Source organism: Corvus moneduloides, chromosome 1, assembly GCF_009650955.1.
Source record: "Corvus moneduloides isolate bCorMon1 chromosome 1, bCorMon1.pri, whole genome shotgun sequence".
NCBI lineage: Eukaryota > Metazoa > Chordata > Aves > Passeriformes > Corvidae > Corvus > Corvus moneduloides.
In genome coordinates, this window is record NC_045476.1 from 149,307,563 (window position 1) to 149,327,765 (window position 20,203).

At 34.1% G+C, this 20,203-nt stretch overlaps 1 protein-coding gene across 1 annotated transcript in view; it reads right to left on the reverse strand.

The window, feature by feature from the left end:
* CSMD3 (CUB and Sushi multiple domains 3) overlaps positions 1-20,203 on the reverse strand; it is a 611,488-nt gene that overhangs the window by 117,684 nt on the left and 473,601 nt on the right. Inside the window, 1 exon segment of the mRNA XM_032131786.1 lies at positions 87-200. Coding sequence (XP_031987677.1) covers positions 87-200 — 114 coding nt within the window.

Below are 20,203 nucleotides of genomic sequence, written 5' to 3' on the forward strand. Positions count from 1 at the left end.
TTTTCCTCTTTTTTTGGACTACATTATATTTCTAGGTTCATAAGAAAAGTAAATAATGATATACTGACAGTTCTATTAAATGATACCTGAATGAGATCCTGAGAGAGAGGATAACAAAGATGACTGTAGAGTTGGGCCATCATATACTTCAACTACGTCATGGAGTGATGTCTGGAAAAACACAAACTGGCCAAAAACAACTGACCAAATAGAAAGGAAAAGATGGAAGAGGCACCAGTAGCCAAGACAAAAAACAAAACCAAAGCCAAACACAGGGAACAGAATAGGAAAGGGGGGGGGGAAGAGAGAACAAAATATACATTAATGTATGGTTTCAAAATAATTAAGTCAGCCGTCCTGGTGCTGAATGTAGGTTGTTTTTCATACCATTACAGCAGTAAAAGGATGAAAATACATCTAAAAGAGACAATGAAGGTACAGAAGCCATACATTTACATATAATCATTAAAAGATTCTAGTAATTAGGGAACAAAACAATTTTTCTGCTCTTGAATATACTTTCAAATTCTGTGCCCTCCCCCACCCAACATGCATCTAAATTCTCAGTGCAATTTTCTCCTTTATAATTCCAGGCATCTTATTATACACTGTGCTTTATTAATTGATTTTGTTGATAACCCTCTGTAACTTTTACTCACCTTGGAATGTTTCATTTTTTAAAAGAATATTAACATTCAATATATCTTTGCGTTTGTGAAATAAATGAGCAACTGATTAAAGGCAACACTTTTCAGAATACATCTATTGAATCACAAAAATTCTTGGTTTTAAAGTCATTCTAGTAGAGCAACTCAATGGAAGATTTATTTTTGCACTTAATAGTTAGTGCATAGCCCATTTGAATCAGAGATGTTTTCACTTTTAATACAAGTAATCAATGAAAAGAAAAATAATTTTTTGGGTTAGTTCTGACCCTAGTACCTAGAAAACATTTATGTCCAATACTACTAGCAGTGGATGGGAAAATGACTTAGGGACTATACATGTATAAAGATGGAAGCAGTCAGGTATTTTTACGTACTGGAACACCTTAAAAGAGAAAGAAGCAGTTCTTATTCATTATTCAGGTTAGACATTTTGGAATAAATATTTCAGTGTGTTGCTACTAGGTTATATTTGTCTTCCCAAAGTTCTACAATATCTTCATTTGCTAGGTTTAGTTATAGAAGATGAAGCTCTCACCTCCAGTTCTTTCAGTTCATTACACACCCTTAAAGCTTTAAAAATAGTATATTAAAACTGCATTGTCTTTAAATTGTTGACTTTTTTTTTTACTGATTTTTTCGTAAAAAGGCAGTTCCATGTTCCTTACTCATGATCTTATCATATACCCGTTTCAGTTTTTAAAAGCCTCTTTTTTAAGAAGAAGGAAAAGACTGGACATTATATTTACAAATACATTTCCTTCCTTTTTTGAAGGAAAAGACTGGACATTATATTTATAAAAATTTGAAACAAAAGTGTTTCTGAGACACTTCCAAAGATTCTTGTCCATTTTTTACAAGGAACTATAAGTGACATGCTGAGTTATGCCCATAATTTCTTCTTCTATCTCCACAAAATTCATCATTGATTTTTTATTAGTTCTGCTTATTTTCAAAATAATATTCATCTGGATTCAAGTTTTCTTTTTGGTGTTGCTAAAGACAACTAACAAGCTTTTAACCCAGCTAATTGTTTCCATCAGATTTTTACTTTTATCAAATCTTTTTTCATACTCAGCGAATTTCATTTTGCCATTGAGACAAGAAAAGTTCCTTGTGACTTCCACTGCTGTGCCATGTGCTCGTTGCCTGGGAAAAAAGAGATCAGGGGAGACACTGCTATTTCCCATTTTGAATTATGTTTCAAACTATGTACACAAAATTCAGGCAAGAGATACAGCTACCATAACAAGCACACATAATTGTTATCAAGAGTTGTATCCTGGGAAAACTGTAAAAATGGAATTGTTAAGCTATATTGTATTGCAGTGGGTTATTATAAAATATTTGCCCAGAAATTTTACCATATAGTGAGTCAAATTCCAAGGTCTTTTTGTACGTTTTTTAAGTATTTCAGTCCTGGTTTCGCCTCTAGCTTTGTCTTGTGAACCCTTCTGTCTAAAAGTATAACACTGAAGAAAGTGAACTAATACGTGACTTAAAATCAGCCACTTTAGAAAGAGAAAGCTCCATATATCATTTTTGATAACTGGTTTTTTTTCACTATCATTTGTGCATTTCTTAATAAAATACAGACAAAAATACAAGAACATAACCAAAAGGTTTCATCGACTTGAGATAAAATAGATTAAGATGAGGTGGCTGAGACATCAAAAGAAGTGACAGAGGACTTACTGCCAGAAAGGGGTTAATATGGAAGAGCAGAAAGCTCAAGTAAGGAGGTTTGAGCCCTTTATGATCAATTTACGTGAGTCAAGCTGCTTTCTCAAATTAAGCAGGAATAAGCTGCAGCCACTTGGGAAGAAATAATTTAGATTCTGTTCCTTCCTTTATCTGTGCCAGGATACTTTCTTTTTATTAATTAAACTGCAAAATGTTGCAATGTATAGTGACTGATACCTGACCAGCTGACATTATGTTACAAGAGACGAAATTCTGATTATTAGAAAAAGAACAGTTCATTATTCCTGTGTTTTCTGGTGCTCATTGTTGTCTACTCCATTTGGCATGTGTTCATTCTTTTATTTTCTAGTGTTTAAAAAAAATTTTCTTAAAATTAAATAATAACAAACATATTTGAAGCCAATGCAAAAATACCTTCCAAATTAACAAAAGTTGATAAAATGTAACGTTGAGTATCCAGTATAGTTTGCCTTTAGGAAACAAATAACTGAAAACTACTATCCAGTTCAAATAAAGATCAAATCACTTCAACTGAAGAATTTGGGTGTGATTTTTTTTTTTTCTTTAATGATGGATGGATAAATACTCCCTAAATAATGACTCATTCGTAATCATTTGCTGTCCCCTGTCAACTATCATGAAATACTGAAAGTCACCTGTCCAAACTTGACATCTAAAATTGGGCCGCAAATTATTTCTGAATTCATGTTCATGTTGGCCTTCAATGCTCTGTGGCAATACTATTTAAAATAAAATATATTTTTCCCTGTGTTTTATGGTTTAACATTTTACTTACATATCTAGTTGTCTTTTATTTTACAAGATCAACAATGCAAGGCTATTCAAAAAAGATTTTCTCTTGAAATTTTGATAGTTACAACTAACTTATGCATTTCCTCAAAAAATTAACAAAATACATTTCTAAAGGGTTTTTTATACATTTCCATTTGTGTGATTTTTTTAACGTCAAAATTCCAGGCACACTGTAATGTTAATACTGCCAGTAATTTAAGACAGTGAGGGAATCCATTAATTCAAAATATGCCTTCACAAGCAAGCTCCCTTTTAAACAGGCAAGAGCTAGACAAGCAGACTTTCCATGCCTCTAAATATCTAGATGTTTCTATGGCCTACATCACTGTAATATCTGGACACTTTCAAAGAGTTTGGAAAGCATCTAACAACAGATGGAATTGGCCAAAAATAGTTTGCTAGTTAAAAATTTCATCAAAGAAATTTTAGTTTCATTTTTGAAGTAAAAAATATACATGTATAGAGATTACACCTACCTGTTAAAAAAAAAGTACTGATATAATTAAAATAGTATTAGATTATGAACAGTATTCTCAGTATAATTCCTATCACAAAATTAGAAAATAACTGAGACTGGAAGTCTTCACCAATTATCTAGTACAGTCCTTTTGCAGACAGGATAGCAATTTAGAGCAGTTGCTCTGGCCCATGTATAATCAGGTTTTGAATATCTATGGGGATGGAGATCCCACAACTTCTTTGATCAACCTGACCCAGCATCATCCTGCCTAATTTACAGGTTTTATCCCTTGCCTTGATTTGCCTTGCCTTTCTTTCCCTTGGCTGAACAGTACCGACTCTCTGCTTTTAATCATCTTGATCATCTCCAATATTTGCAGAAGGTGACCAGGACTATTTTCTCTACCACCTTCCCAGGTACAGAGGTGAGACCAACTGGCTAATAGTTCCCTCGATCTTTCTCCTTGGTTTTCTTTAGGATAGGAATGTTGTCTTCTTCCAGACCGTGGGAACCTCCCTCAGCTGTCATGACCTTTCAAGGGTAACTGACCTCCCATGCAACCCATCATGGCCCATGGGTTTGCATTGGCCCAGTTTGTCTAAGTTCTCCCTCATGTAGTCCTCCTCCAAGTCATCCTTACTCTATACTTTTCTGCTGGTCTCAGCGTTCTGAGATTGTTCAAGATTGGTTTACTGGTAAAGACTGTAGTTCAGAAGAAATTTATTAATTCATGTTTCTTTGCATCATTTTTCTTCAGAGACTTCACCCCAGATTCAATTCTACATGGGTTTTGACTTTCCTAACCCCATCTTTTCAGTGTGTTTCAAGTTTTAATATTCCTCCTCAAACATCTGACCCTGCTTCAACCTCTTGAATTTTTCTTTTTTTTAGGTTCAAGTTTTATCAGCAGCTCCTTGTTCATCTGTGCAGGTTCTTTGCCACCTTTGTTTGATAGTCTGATCATTAGCATGGACCATTTTTTTCTTGAAGTGGTGATCCCTGAAAATGAAATGTATTTCCTGGATTTCTCATCTCTCCAGGGCCAGGTACAATAACAGTCTTCCAAAAGAGATCCCTGAATTGCTCACATTTCTGTCTGTATTGAGTCTGACTGAGATAGAGTTCATTTTTTTTTAGCAGCCCTCACAGTGTCGTGCTTTGCATTGGTAGCTGGAAGGGTGTTGATAACACACCAGTATTAACAAGGGGCTGGGAGTGGCAAGATCCTGGGAGGGGACACAACCAGGACAGCTGTCCCAAATTAACCAAAGATATTCCATACCATCAGATATAAAAGCTAAGCGAGAGAAGAGTATTGGGTTGTGGGGGGCATTTGTTATCTTACAATGCTTGCCTTCTGGAGCCACTGCAAGTGTGCTGAGGCCCTGCTTCCTGGGAAATGTTCAAACATAGCTCTCTGATGGGAAGTAGAGATTAACTTTTCCCTTTGCTTATGAGCACACAAATTTGTGCTTGTCTTTTTTTTGCTTTAAACCTGCTAGCTGTTTTCCACTGTACTCTCTCTCCCTTGTTCCACTGGGAAGGGGACTGATAGAGTGGCTTGGTGGGCACCTGATGTCCAGCCAAGATCAACCCACTACACTGACCCAGTAAAGAATTAAACCCAACTCAAATTCAAACCTTTATAGATACCATATAATTGCCATTGCTGCTAGTACTGATCAAATAGTATTTACCTGGATAAAATATATTTATTTTATATATTATGCCAGCTATTGGATCTAAAGAAATACTCCTAATAACTTACGTGGATAACAATGGAATAAGACCATAATAAATTCTTCACCCTGGGTTTTCCCTTCTTACAGATTTTTTGTGTGCCTAATGATTTATTGAAATAAGAAAGCTTTAGTGTAAAATCAAGTCCACTACTATTGTAATTCACTTGCCTATAAGAAAATACCAGAAGGACTAACATGGTTTAAGCATTGTTATTACAGAAAGTGAAATGTGCAATACATATAAGCCCTCCTGTTGAGGGTCCAGGTATTTGTTTAAAGGCTGAATCAGCATTTGTAATGATAGGTCTTAGTAACTGACAAAAGAAAATTAAAATCAGCTGTATTACTATAATAGGACCCAAATTACCTTTACAGTTCTTAATACACATATGTATCTCCAATCAGAATCTATTTCAGTCTGGAAAAAGCATACATGAGCTATATAATGGTCATTATTTTCTACAGTAACATCACTGTTTCTCTTGCACGAAATCAGTTTGAAGAACTGAGCAAAATCCCAATAAACAAAAGACCCAGATGAATCAGCTGATTTGTTAAGAATGATAATTTAAAATTGTGCTTGAAAATGGTAGTTTAGATAATTTTCTCTAACATATTTAAAACAGGTTTCTTCTAACTGTGAATGAAAAATTAAGGTGTTAAGGTGTCTAACAGTTGTGGTATAAAACAGGTCTAATTTTAGAGCTAGAGGTCTTTCTCAGAATTTGAGGTTACTCTGAAGAAGTTAACTTCTTATAGTTTCAAACAATTTCTGTCATCAGTCTAAATAATACTTACAGAAGAGAGTTTTGTTCACAACATGAACAAACAAAATATGAAGATTTTATTTCACAGTGAAAAAAACCCATAAAAATGTTTCTACGTCTGTTCCACTGATGATATTCTCTTTTTGCTTATGATTCAGCTTTTTTTTTCCTATGAATGCCTATAAAGAAATTACAAAACCATATTTAACTGTTTCTTTGAGAAAGAAAAAAAAGAGAAAGAAGTCCACATTTTTGAGAAGCTTCTTTAAAAAACAGAGAAAGAGAAATCTCTCAATAGAGAAAAGTCTCTGGGGATTAAGGAAAACAAGTACGCACTAAGAAAGCAGAAATGCGAATTTCTCATGCATCTTAACACCCAAATCTGGAGACCCCATTCACTGTGCTAAGTGGTGGTTCATGGTCAGTCAGCCAAATGATAAACAACAATGGAGAAAATCTATGCTTTATATAAACAGGATTCAGGCATAACTAGAGGATGCAGGAAACTACTGTGTGAGGTTTTCTCTCAATGAGAAAGACTCAGCAAGACTTTATGGTCGATCATTTTAGTGTCATCAATCAAATGATCACCTGATAGGAAAAACCCTTGTGCCCATTCTCATAAGAAAGAGAGGAATTCTTCACAAAATAGACACCTGCATTAAGATTTGACTACACTAGTATGATGACAATCACTTTGATCCAGTTTTCTTTGCAGGAGTTACAGATTTTTTTATTTTTTGGGGCTTTTTTAGTTTTTTTTAGGAAGAGGAGGGGAGGAAAGAGTGGTTTTTTTGGAGGTTTTTTTGGTTTTTCTTTTTTTGTGAGAAACGGGACATGGCTTAAATTTTACACTTCCATGATTTTCTTTGGATGTCACTTTTAAGATACCTCAAACCAGCCATGGAGTAGCCTTGAAAAAATAAAATGCATAAATGAATAGCATAATATCTAGAAATATTTTGAAGTTAAGGTCCATCAATTATTTATATAAAGTAGCTCAGCATTCACTGACTGCAAGTCAAGAGTCTTGCATAACATAATTTAATAATGGAAATTGTATTTAATAAACTCAGAGATGATCTGGTACAAAGGCTTATTATGACCCTTTGCTGTCTTAATCTATGACGAGCAGAAAAATTACTTTTACTATACTGTTAAAAAAGTTAAAGGCTACCTACTGTTGCAACTTGTATCTGCCCCTCCTACTGGAACATAGCCTTTCTCTTTAAATGACTCCTTTCATTTAAGTATTTGGCTTCACAATAAACAGCAGGTAAGAAAAAAATGTATGAAGTTTTCCTTTGTATTTAGGATGAACCAGCAATACACTGTGATGCATTGAACTAGAAATACAAATTACAGACTGACTCACTATTTTAAAATTATGTTATACTCACGTAAACACCAAACAAACAGATATTAGCCCCCTTCTGCTGAGAAAAATGTCCAGTAAAACTGCAAGATAATTTGAGTGTATGTTGGGCTTTTTGAAGAGAAGTTGTTCAATAATCTGTGAGAAGGTTTTTGAAGGAAAAGATTGAAAGATGACACCCTAAAGAGATGACCTTACAGAATTCATGGATAGGAATATTGCTCTCAGTAACGAAACCTAAATTAATTTTGACCAGCTCACATGAAAGAATTAGAAGAACTGATCTTTTACTGTTCAGTGTAATACTTCAGTTCGACATAACACTGAGTATGTCTGAATTAGCACTGCTACTATCACTTCTAAATGAAAATAGTAGCAGAGGTGTCATTTTTAAAAATGTTTCTCCTCTTACATTTCCAAACATTTGGTTGTCTGCCAGTTACTTTTAATACATTCAGTCTACTCTGTGTCTGTAACTAATCTTTAGTGATACCAGTTAAATTTCTCTGTAATGGTTGACACTTCTTAGCATGTGCTGTAACAGGAAAATTATTAATTGTTTGTGAATACAAAGTAGAGTTCCTGCTAATAGTATCCTGCTGTGTAAATCTTGATTCATTTCAAAGCAAATAACAGAATAAAACAGTCGTCTAGTGCTCCTGACCTTGGAAGAAGTAAAAATTAATTCCACCTGTATGAGCCTCTTGGGTGCACTGCAGACTAGATGGCAAAATAAGGCTAGTGAGGGGTTTATGTGTAAACCATTGGAAGGGGTATTCTTACTGGCATGAGTTAAGTACAGAGAGGTGCTGAATGACTGAGCAATTAAACTAAATGGATTTGATATATTAATGCTACAAAAAATAATCAGATATAAAAGAGAATAATTATATAACTGAAAAGTTGCTAAAGCCGTCAATAGAAAAAGGAACCCACACACACATAGATATATGTATAACACACATCAATATATATCTATATACATTTTCTATAGCTACTGAATGATAGATTAGCTTCACACAAGTTTCCCAGTGTATAAAAGTATGACTGTACAAGACAGACCTACGAAAGTCCTCAAATGTAACAGATTCTATTTCAAGATCATCAGATGTATAGCACAAATTTACTGTTATTAGCAAATTAATATGAGAGATCAAAATAAAAGTCATGCAGGTTTTCCAAACCACACATAGATGTGCCAGTAAACTGTACTTGAATAGGGTGAACTAATTTGAATTTATTCTAGTTTATCTCAATGTATGTGACTTACACTACTGTCTAGTCCTTAATCTCTTAGTCTGTGGAAAAAGCCTTTACTGAATTATCTGCTTTTCATCGAGTGTTATTGGTGTTCCTTTGGCAGTCTCAACTGGAGATGTCAAATGGAATCCTACATTTCCTGGCATGACATCCAGACGATTAGGGAGGAAAGGCAGAATAAACTATTCTCTCTGCAAACAAGGAAGAGGTAAGGAAGGATAGAAAGGAGTTCTGGTTCTTAAAGCTCTCCTGTGCCGTTTTCCTCCCACAGATAAAGAAAATAGCTGTTCCATTCTATGATCTCAAAAAGCAGAGCACACATATAGACTGAGCTGCAAGCCATCCTCTGCTGTTCTTGCTTTGTTTTAATTCTCTAAGAGAAGTGTTGAATGGAAACATGACGATTTGTCCTCTCTCCTGTTACTGTATTCCTGCATTCTCAGACTAGGAGAGGAAGAGGGAGATGGGATCTGCTGTATTTCATGTTTGAGAAAAGGAAATGTTCATCTGAATGTATGAAAAAACAATATGTTTGGGGACAGAAGATGGGGCAGTTATTAACACTAGAAGCACAGCGTGAGGAAGTGATGTGAAACTGCACAGAAAAAAGTTTATATGCATATTTCTCCACAAATGGGCATAATTCCACATAAATGTGAGATGTCAGGACTTTTCCTGAAGCTGGAAGATGACTGAACTCTCCTAATTAACACTTTCCTACTTTCTTCTAAAATCAGCAGAGTTTATTACTTTACATAAACTATCATTATCCTCTGGCTTCAAACCTCTGCCTCCCTTTCTTCTTCTCCCTTGTCTGCTGCTCACACCCTCTCTCTCCTGGCCTGAATCATCATGCATACATGTAAAGGTCATTCAGGATCTGCAACAACACAACAGTAGAGTTGAAACAGTTAAAACAGTATTTTTTATTTACTGATAGTTATATCATGTATTTTATATTATTAATTACAGAAATATATTATTTGCAATAATTTAAAGTTAGGAGCATGTGCATCTGCTATCTATTACAGAAACCTTGAAGAATGCATCAAACCAAACTTTCTTTCTCTAAATTGACTTGTTTTGATTTTACCCAACTAAAACTCAAACATCTATTATTACAATTGTTTCACCAGGTAACATAGGTTTATTTATCCATATGGACCAAAAAACAATGTATCTTATAATTTTAACTCCTTTAATGCTCTTCAGATTTATTATTGATATCTGAGATGTTGAATTTATCTCATTGTGCCTAACTGACCTAAAAAGGAGATAGTTTTTTGCGCCTTATTATTCAACATTTTTGCTGAGTGGAAGGAAATACAGCACCACATTTAAAAAGAAAGAAGCCCTCTGTTCCTGTGTGTCCTGGTTTCAGCCAGGACAGGGTTACATTTTGCAGCAGCCAGGAGGGGGTAGGGCCAGGACAGGAGGTTGTTCTTTATCACCTCACTGTCATTGTTGGGGGCTCGGGGAAGGAAGGCTCTTGAGGAGAAGGGTTCCTTCAGGTCCAGTAAGCCTGGCAGAGGCAGCCATCTGGTATTGTCTACTATCATCTGGGTTTTTTTCCATGTGAATTGTTTCTTTTCTTATGCCCTCTGTCATTCTGCTACTGATCTTATTCTTATCTCTTTGCCGTTTACAGTGAATTGTTCTTATCTCAAAGCATGATCTTTTGTGCCTCCAGTTCTTACCTCCAGTCACCCACAATAGGGAAGGGGAATGGGGTAGCAAGTGGCAGTATGGTTTTAGTGGGAGCACTTAATTGAACTAAATTTCCCAAATCACAACACTGAGAATTTTGCTTCACTCACTATTCTCAATTTTTAAAAAAATTTTTGGAAGAATGTCAGTCTCAATGTCTTGCATGGAAAATACACCTCTCATATGTTACCAATGTCATTTCTAAACTAGGGGAAAGAGGGTTGAAGTGATAATACAGATGAAGTAGAACAGTTTGACAAAAAAAATACAGATGGCCCTAAGCAGTAATTATATTTTATTTAACAGACTGAGAGTGCGTTAACAGACCTAGAGCACTGGCTAGAGTGAGAATTAGAAATTTAATCTGAATAAAAGCTGGATGGAGAAGCCAACTGATAAGTTAGGCAATATATTTTTTGATATAAAAGTACACTAGTTTCAAAACATCCTACTGAAATGCTTTAATGAAGGTGTGCAGACATCTTCCTATATTATTTCAGTCCTACATTTAGTCTTTATTAGAAACTAAAGTAGGTCTTTGGTCACTAGTAATGTTTTTTAATTAGCTATTATTGTGGTATATAACAAAACACATTTTAAATCTATAATAATGCCTCACAGATCCACCAGTGATTAATGCTATAAACCTAAATAAAGCAGAAGAATGAGAGACTGTTTCACATCTACTTTGCACAGTCTGTGTTTTCTGAGATTATTTTACCAATGCAGTAATCAAAGCTGCAGACCTAGCTGCTAATTTGCAATTAACTATTTTGTACAGTTTAAACTTCTGGCTTCAAATCTACTCTGAGGGGAATAGCAAGCGCAAAATTATGTCTTCACTTCTCTGAAAGTCCATCAGTGAGCAATACAGTAGTAAAAAAAATTGAAAGTATAATTAATTATATTATTTCTGTTCTTCTAAATAAAAGACAATTCTTTACTGCTATGATGTGCAAGTACTCAGGATTCTCTTAAATGGACGAGACAATTAGGTGGAAGGCTTTTCATTTGGGCCCAGTAATTGCAACCTACTGATTTTTTTTTTTTTATGTCTCTTGCAAAATAGTGTGTGAACAGGAAAAGAATCCAAGAGCGTACAGCTAACAACTACTGACATTTGCTTTAAGCTGAAAAAGCTACTACTCAGATAATAACATTCTGAGACCAGTTGTGCACATTGCATGATCTGTCATTTCATTGGTCCATTTTATTGAGAAAAGTGAGTGGAAAAGGTTAGATGAGGCTGAGAGTAAGCAGGAAGCCATTTCCCTGCTACTACAAAAGTGATCTGAAGTGCAGAAATGTGAAGATCTTGTTAATCTTGAACATGGGCAGCATTTTCCAATCCTGCTTCATTGTGTTCTTATACAATTGCTTATACACTTTGAGAAAACAAATCTGAATCACACTTCCATAGCATCTGACTGTCAAAGCAAGATTTTCTGCAAAGAAAGAGGAGTATACTGGTAAAAGTAAACCACCTGAATTTTGTTAATTGTTGATTTTTCTATTACAGTCTCTGAAGAAGAAAGGAAACACCTGCAACTTTTTGTTGCTTTCCTGTAGATCTTAATAGTAGCCTGTATATAACAGAAGGAATATCCAAAGAGACAACAGATCAAGAAAAATTGTTTTTATTGATGTCTCTTGTAACAGTTAAAATAAAATAATTCGTAAAACTATTATCCATGAAGGCACAGATTACATGAAGTTCAAATTAATTGTATTCTACAAACCCCTTCATTTCAGTTCTAGGGAGAACTGACTTATTAATGTAAGAAAATTATTTAAAAAAAAAAATTAGCAAGGGAACATGAAATTGGCTAATGAGTTATTTAAATCAGGTGCCCAAATTTGAAGGCTGGCCTTTCCTCAATAAGTTTGTGTTTAAGTCTCTCTTTAATGCATATGGAGGGACCATAGGGAGATTAATCTCTTAAGTAACATACATAACAGAAGATAATAGAGATTTAATTCAAGCCATACTATTAATTATGTAATAAGGGTTCTAGATTTAATGGCAAAGTCACTTTGAAAAAACTCTGTTTCTTCAATCACCTCTCAGCTAATTCAGAGGTACTAATTAAAAGTACAACAGCTTTCTGCATATAATAATTATCTTTTATCATCCTACTAGTAAATGTTATTGTTTAGATCAGATGATTAATCAGTTCATTCAGCTGAAACAAATTATCACTTCAGTTTACTGAATCATGTGGATGAAATTAATATTTGAGTAGTTATTTATCTTTTCATTAGTAGGCAAACTCAAATGAACTCCTAGTGGAATACTTAAAAAAAAAAAAAAATCCTTCACAGTCAAAACCATAAAAAAATTATATAAAGGAAACCTGTGAAAGGAAAAAGTGAAAATATTCCAGCCATTTGATAGCAGTAAATAGGAGAACCAGGACTTCATCAATATGATCTCTATAGTAAATATAACCACTTAGCAGTTTCCAGTCTGGCAACAGATGTGTTGCCAGTCTGCCCGAGTTTATAACTGAAATGTGAAGTCAAAACCTAGGGACTGTTTCAAGACCTAAATGAGAAATTTGTGTTTTTGGAGAAAGCAAATCTTGCATAACAATCAGCTTGTCATTTTAGGATCCAAAGTCCTTTATAGAAAATGGGAATGGGAGAAAGGAGGATAAGAACAGGAGGAACAGATGGCTTGGAGAAGTAAGTTTGACTTGGTGATTCGAGAATGAGAAATCTCACAAAACACAGGTTTTTTAGAAGCCTATTTCTGATTGTCTATTATAACTTCTAAATAGTGCAAGTGGGTGTTTACCATCACGTTTTTTAAAATGACATGTCTGTCCAGGCCCCAAATACTAAAGCAAAAAGCAGTCTTCCTTCCAAAATTACATTTAATACTTACACTGTTAGAGTGGAATTTGAGGTGTGATAGTCACAACAAGAGAACCACATCTCTCTGACATCATCCCAAACATTTACAAAACCCGGACAGATGTGGTACAGGTGCTTTATCAGAGCAGTGCTCTTGGGTAGGTCTCACCCTATGTCAATAACAATATTTGTGTTTGCCTTTTTCTTCTCATGCAACACTCATAATCAGTTAGAGCTGGGCAAGTCTCATTAGCCAACTGTAGGTTTCAGGGAGGCTTTACCCTTTCACAAACTATAGGTATACATGTATGAATATGTATATGTAACCATACATACGTATATAAACTACTTTTCCTACTCTTCCCATTCCTTCTTTCACTATTCATCCCTTGTTATATCGTCCTTCTCCAATTTCCTGCTTTATTGACATATCCTAGGTGTCACCTCTCAGAAGCAATAGGACTGTCATCCTTCAATTGTTTCCACACTGGCCTCCAAAACCAGAAATTCAACACTAAGTAACAACTCAAAGCAATTTCCTCTCACCAAATGGCCATATTTTGACAGTATTTTCATGACTTTCCAAAATACATTTCTAGTTCTAAACTGTTATAAAGAGGTGGGAATTTTTTTTGCCACAAAATATGTGCAAGCACCTGACTTCCAAGTTTGTTTTTTCCCCCTTAGAGAACTTACTCACATTTTCCTGACATTTACTCACGGCATCAGAGCAGATGCAATTCAGTTCTATCTAAAATTCAACTAGAAAATTTTGTTTTAAAATTACTATAAATAAACAATTGGATACAAACAGCAAATGGCTTACACCCCTTCCTCTTTTTTTCAGTAAAACAGATTGTTCAGGGATTCTGTTTTTAAGCATGTGGAATAATCACCCAGTTCTGCAGTCAGGAATACAAATGGAAGAAACACAAAGCAAAATATAGTGAGGATTGCAAAGACTTTTTTATTTGTTTTCTAAATAAAGGTATGGAAAGAGAAATCACTGAGAGAAATCCAGAATCCTTGAATTTTGTGTCTGTGTACACACTGGTGAACACAAATATTTGAGTCAATACAGATAATCTTACTTGAGAGAGCAATGGCTTATATCCAAAGGAATATAAGAGGAAGAGGAAAAGTGAGAAATATGGATTACAGATCCATACTGAACAGGGCCTAATAGTGAACCATTTTACAAGAAGAAGATGTTTTGTAAAATAATTTTTTGGAGTTCCTTGATCTTAGTCTGATCCTAATAAGCTCCTTCCATGAAATATATCAGAATATTTCAGGATGGAAACTTGGCCATGGTCACACTGAATTATCATGGTTTCCTTGTCCAGATCTGTCGGTCTCCTACTGCCAACAAGTGAAAAATATATCAGGGACACAGGCATTTCTGCAGTTGTTCTGTTAGGATGATTTTCCTATTGATTTTTGGAGCTACAAAATAGGAAAATGCACTGGAGGGGGAGAAACATAGGGAAATAACCCAAACCACTAAAACCAAAAAACCACAAGCCCAAGAGAAAGAAAGGCCTGGTCCCCACAACTGGCCAAGCTTGAAGACTGGGAAAGCAGCTTTATTCTCATGTAGAGATTAAGAATAAAATTGACACCTTCATTATTAATATAACTTTATGATAAAATGACCTAATAAATGGAGATGCAAAATTTTGCTGTTGTCTTGCCGAAGTACTGCAGTCTTGTCCTAAGAAGTAAATCTAATAGAAAACAGAATTGTTCAGAAAATATGCCACCATTCAGTCTCCTCCTTGGGACAGTAACGTGTATTGGAAAGCTTGTAAGCGATGATTGCAATGTAGTTTTTCCTCTGGTATTTGGAATAACCAGAATCCCAGACTAATTTCAGTTATTTTAATAATAGCTTTTTCTGTGAACAAGATTTGATGATTAAATATTTGGAGCAGCTGGAGTCACACTGCTTAGGGGGAAAAAAAAAAAAGAAAAAAATCTTTAGTAATCTTTCATCAATTTAATCACTTTACAGTCAAATTATTTTACTTATTGGGGAATTATGAATTTCTTTGAAGACCACAGATGTGGTCTTACATTCGACTTCGGGTTTAGGTGATTAAAAAGACAGCTATAGTGGTGCCATATGTTTATACTCAAAATCAATAGCTTAAGCTATTTAGCAGTCTGTATTAAATTGGGCATTATTATATTCAAACACATCATTAATATTTGAGCCAAAACGAATCATTTTTATTGAAAAAATCTAAAAACAGCACTGAAAAAGTGACTTCAAATCATATGAAGCAACCAAATTCTTTAAATTTCCTTTCAAAAATGCACTGAATAGTTTGAGGCCCTTTAAATGTCACCCTATGGTGACTTTTTATTGGCATCTGCTCGCTTGGCAAGCATGTTAAGCACTGAACCAATGAATGAAATACTCCTCAGCTGTGAGTTTGAGTACATAAAACCTTCTAGCCCTTCCTCTCAGAACCTAGGAGATTCATAATTAAGTGGAAAGTGATGAGAAATGACCTTCTGGTACTTCTGTAATTTATATAGTTAGCATCTGAGTGACACAAACTTGTCCTTGAATTAGAAAAGCAAACCAGAAGTTAATAGTTATACAAATAATGCTCACCTCTATTCTTCAAAACATCTTAGACTGCAAGCTCCAGCTATTGCACGGAAATCCTGTAGCACAGTAATCCATGTGTACTTGAACTTATGATAAAAAATGTTTGATATACAATATTCATATTTCAATAAAAGTAGTTAGTATGATTGCTCTGTGCTTGAAATAAAATGAAAAATAAAAATATTTGGCACAACCTTACTAAAAGTAGGAAAATATTCTTCAAATGAATAAATTCTTACATTAATGAGTAAATAATTTCATAGTTTGTATATATAACTTAAATTCTTGTACTATACTGATGTTTATACCGAATTCTGAAAGTATTTATATTTTTAATAGCACTTTTAGGTAGGTATATTATATATTCTGGAGAAGAGAATACTTAATACTCACTAAAGTCCCTCCCAAAACCACAAAAAAAAATTATTTCCAGCATATAACCAATCCTGCCTTTCATTTTCCTTTTTCAGGTGGGAACATAATTCCATTAGGTATTGATTCTGAAGACAGGCTATAGGCCATGGCTCCCTGCTCCTTCAGAAAAACTAAAATAATGCAGTCCATCACCTGAAATTCTTCTTAAGTATTTTGTCCAACAACACGTAAAGAAGCAGAAATATTATTGTCAAATATACACTTAATAATAAGACACACATTTTCTTCACCTCCAGTGTTAGGTTTAAAACATTTGAGGGTGAGGCACCACTAAGAATAGCTTGAATTTGAATCACCCAATCTCAAGCCACTAAATCATTGCTCACTGAAACATATCTGAAATTGCCAGCTTTACTACATATGCATAAGATAAAATCATGAAGTTACATGTGTGCATTGTGATTGCAGGATGGATGGAGATCACATATGCAGCAATGTTCTCTAATTCATTTGACCCATGGTAGCTGCCAGAACAAATATGATAAAATAAGGCTGTGCTCCTTCTTTTACATTACAAATAAATTATCTTATTCCAAAAATTGCAGATAGATGTTTTAGATGGGATGGATCACACCATGGGAATATGTATCCCTTTTTGTTGATTAGAGCAAGGACCAGAATGGTTTAGATAAGATATCTATTTAATTAGGTGTATAACTAAAACAAGAGGAAATATATTCCAGCATAGGATTCATATACCTATGTGCTTTGCATGCAAGCCTAAAATTCATATACACATAAATCTGCAGTGTTTAAGGGTAGCACTTCAAGACAAGATACATTCACAGATTTAGATAAACCTCACTTGGATTATACAAATTAAAACACAAATCCTGTCACTGTATCTGACTCCAAAAGTCCAGAACTTATATTTATGGATGAAGATTTTTTTTAATTAAGATTTTCATGTCCATTTAGTATGTATAAAATAGACTTCTAAGCTTTTTGTTTCTGGCTCAACACCTGTACATTCTTTGCTTGCTAAATTGCACAGAAAACAATGAGTCAGATTCTGCCCATTTTTATTGTATTCATTATATAGCTACACCATCTTCTTATTTTAAGGAAGAAATGAACCATGCCTTTGCATGGTTAATTTTATGTATTGTAAATTTCAGAAAAAAATTGTTCATTTTTCATATTTAATCAAAATAATAGTGGAAAATAAATTCATTCTCAGTCATTCAATGCACATTGAATGAACATTGAGAATATTCAATTTCTGTTGTGGTAGGAGTGTGCATTAATTTGTTTCAAGCACAATGCGCACAACCTACATATTATTTTCACTCTAAGCAACCTGACTCCATTCTTAACCCTCTTCAGTGCTCTTCATTAACTCTCAAAATTAAATTTAAAAAAGAGTCAAATGAAAAGACATATACCTACCATGTTAAGTCTACTCAGAGAACTTTCAAATAAAAATAATTCTGGCAATGAGCTACATTAACAAAGCAGCATTTACACCAAAGTTGTGAATGTTTCCATAATGATAATACATCATTACAAAAAATTACTTCAGCAATTGTAATTAAATATTACATATAAATATTACCTTTATTAAGCTTATTATCTTTGGAATGAAAACTGTGTCTGCCTGATATCCTTTGCACAATGATCTCACAGTTCTGGCCAGGGTTGCTGAAGTCCATCATAGATGAAACTCCTGCTTATGTACTTTTGAATGAAACTTAGTTAGCTGACTGGAGAAAATTGAAGAAAAGGACTGCTATAAACTTTTTAATGCTGAACTCTTAAAGGTCAGTTTTAAGAATTTACTAAGAATCATTCTGATGTTTTCAGATACTACTACAAGATTCTTTGAAAATATTGCAGTAACAGAATGGTGTTAAGAGAAATGACAACATGGCAACAGAGTTAAAAGAATGCCAAAAAAAAAGGATGAGGTCTGAATTTTCTATCATCTACTGGTATTACACAGCAGGTACTTCTTCCAATTTTTAACAATAAATACTTCGTACATCGTCAGGATTCCATGATGTTCACTCTGTACTTTAGAAAACTGAGAAAACAAACTAAAAAACTGAATTACCAGACTCCTAATCTAACTAGTTTTTATCCTCAACTAAACTGGATTTCATTAAATTTCTGGATTAAGTGATACATGTTTTACAAACATTTTTAGTTTTTATATGAAGTGCCTTGTGATAGAGTCAGTTTTTATGCTTTCAGGCAAAAATTTTGTGAAGAAATACAAAAAAATAGAAGACTGTCTTAAAAAAGTCATTCTATGGCTACCTAAAAAAAAAAAAAAAAGTGGAAATAAATAAATGGTTACTTTTCTTGGAAGTCATTTTGATTTGAAGTCATTCTCTTTTTGGGAAGGAAAGGTGAGCTGACTTACTTTTTATAAAATACATGGTACAAGCTGGATCACTGTCTCTTTCTTCTGAAATACTGTCTTGAACCTTTACACAGTTGGACACTCAAGTATTTGGAGCAGTCTGTGTGGTTTCGCTCCATCTTGTTGACAAGTAATCATTGTTTGAACAGTGCAGTCTCACAGACTTTGAAGTGGTTGCTTGTATAAAAAAGAGGGTTGGAGCAGAATCAGATTCCTGCCTATGGCAGCATTTTGATATTTTCGATCATACTCTTTCATTTCTATCTCCCCGTCAGCAAACTAATGCTTAATTCAATAATTGTTTAGTTTATGTTTAAAAATATTGATGCTAGCTATTCAGCCAGACATTTCCATCCATTTTAACTTGAGATGGAGAGTTAAATCCTCCACATTTTAAAAAAGTCAGTCCATATGCATCTGCCATGTTTCTTAAATTACATTAAGCTGTAAAAAGCAGTGATGATGGATTCAAGTTATTAAAGCAAATGTTTTACTGTAATGCAGCTAAGTATTATCACAAATACCATTTGGTTCTCATTCCCTCTTGATGTGAGGTTGTCATTTGGCACATTCTGCTACTTATGATCTGTCCTTGCCTATCTTTTTCTTTCCAAATGTAAACTGAGTTTGAAATCAAATCAAACAGTACTGAAATAACTTTACTGTGACACGACTGTTAAGCTGTCTAACAATTCCAGATGCAGTGAGCTGTCTAACAGAAAACACATGTTGACACTATTGTTTGCTCAATGCGTATCTTCACTGGCAGAATAAAATCTGTAGGTTTATCTTCCGGTAATTGGCAAAAAAAAATTCTTTCAAGTATATTATTAATAATAATAACAATAACCCCAAAGTTCAGCTGTTTGGTTCTTTCTTTTCGATGTTGCTAATATTGAATAACTCAGGACTATCTCCTAGAAATTCAAGAAAAGACATAATCAAAAGCTCAAAATGGCATAAATATATCTGTGAATATAAGCCAATTATTCAAGAATTGAAGAGAATAGTGGAACTTAATTTCCCTGTTTACTGGATCTACCTTTATTGCCAAAATTCTAAGAAATCTTGTCTCAAAATGTCATTCTTACCAATAAAATTCTTGCAATTTTTTTAATATTATATTTTCCTGTAGCTGTAAAGCAAATGTTTCCATGGAAACTAGGCATTGTCCCAATTAATTTTTTAGCTTCTTGGTAAGAAAAGATATTTCTGATTTAAATTTCATAATTTTTGATGGCAACTGAGAATATATACTTATTTTCTGATAGCATAGGTAAAAGCCACACTTATATACCTTACTGTGTATGTTCAATCTATCTTTTTGCTCTAACAAAAAGGAAAGCCATTTGCTAAGGCTGGCCAATATAAAATCTGTTTTACTGTTAAAAACATTATTTTAAGAAGAAGAAGAATAGATGACACCATTATACA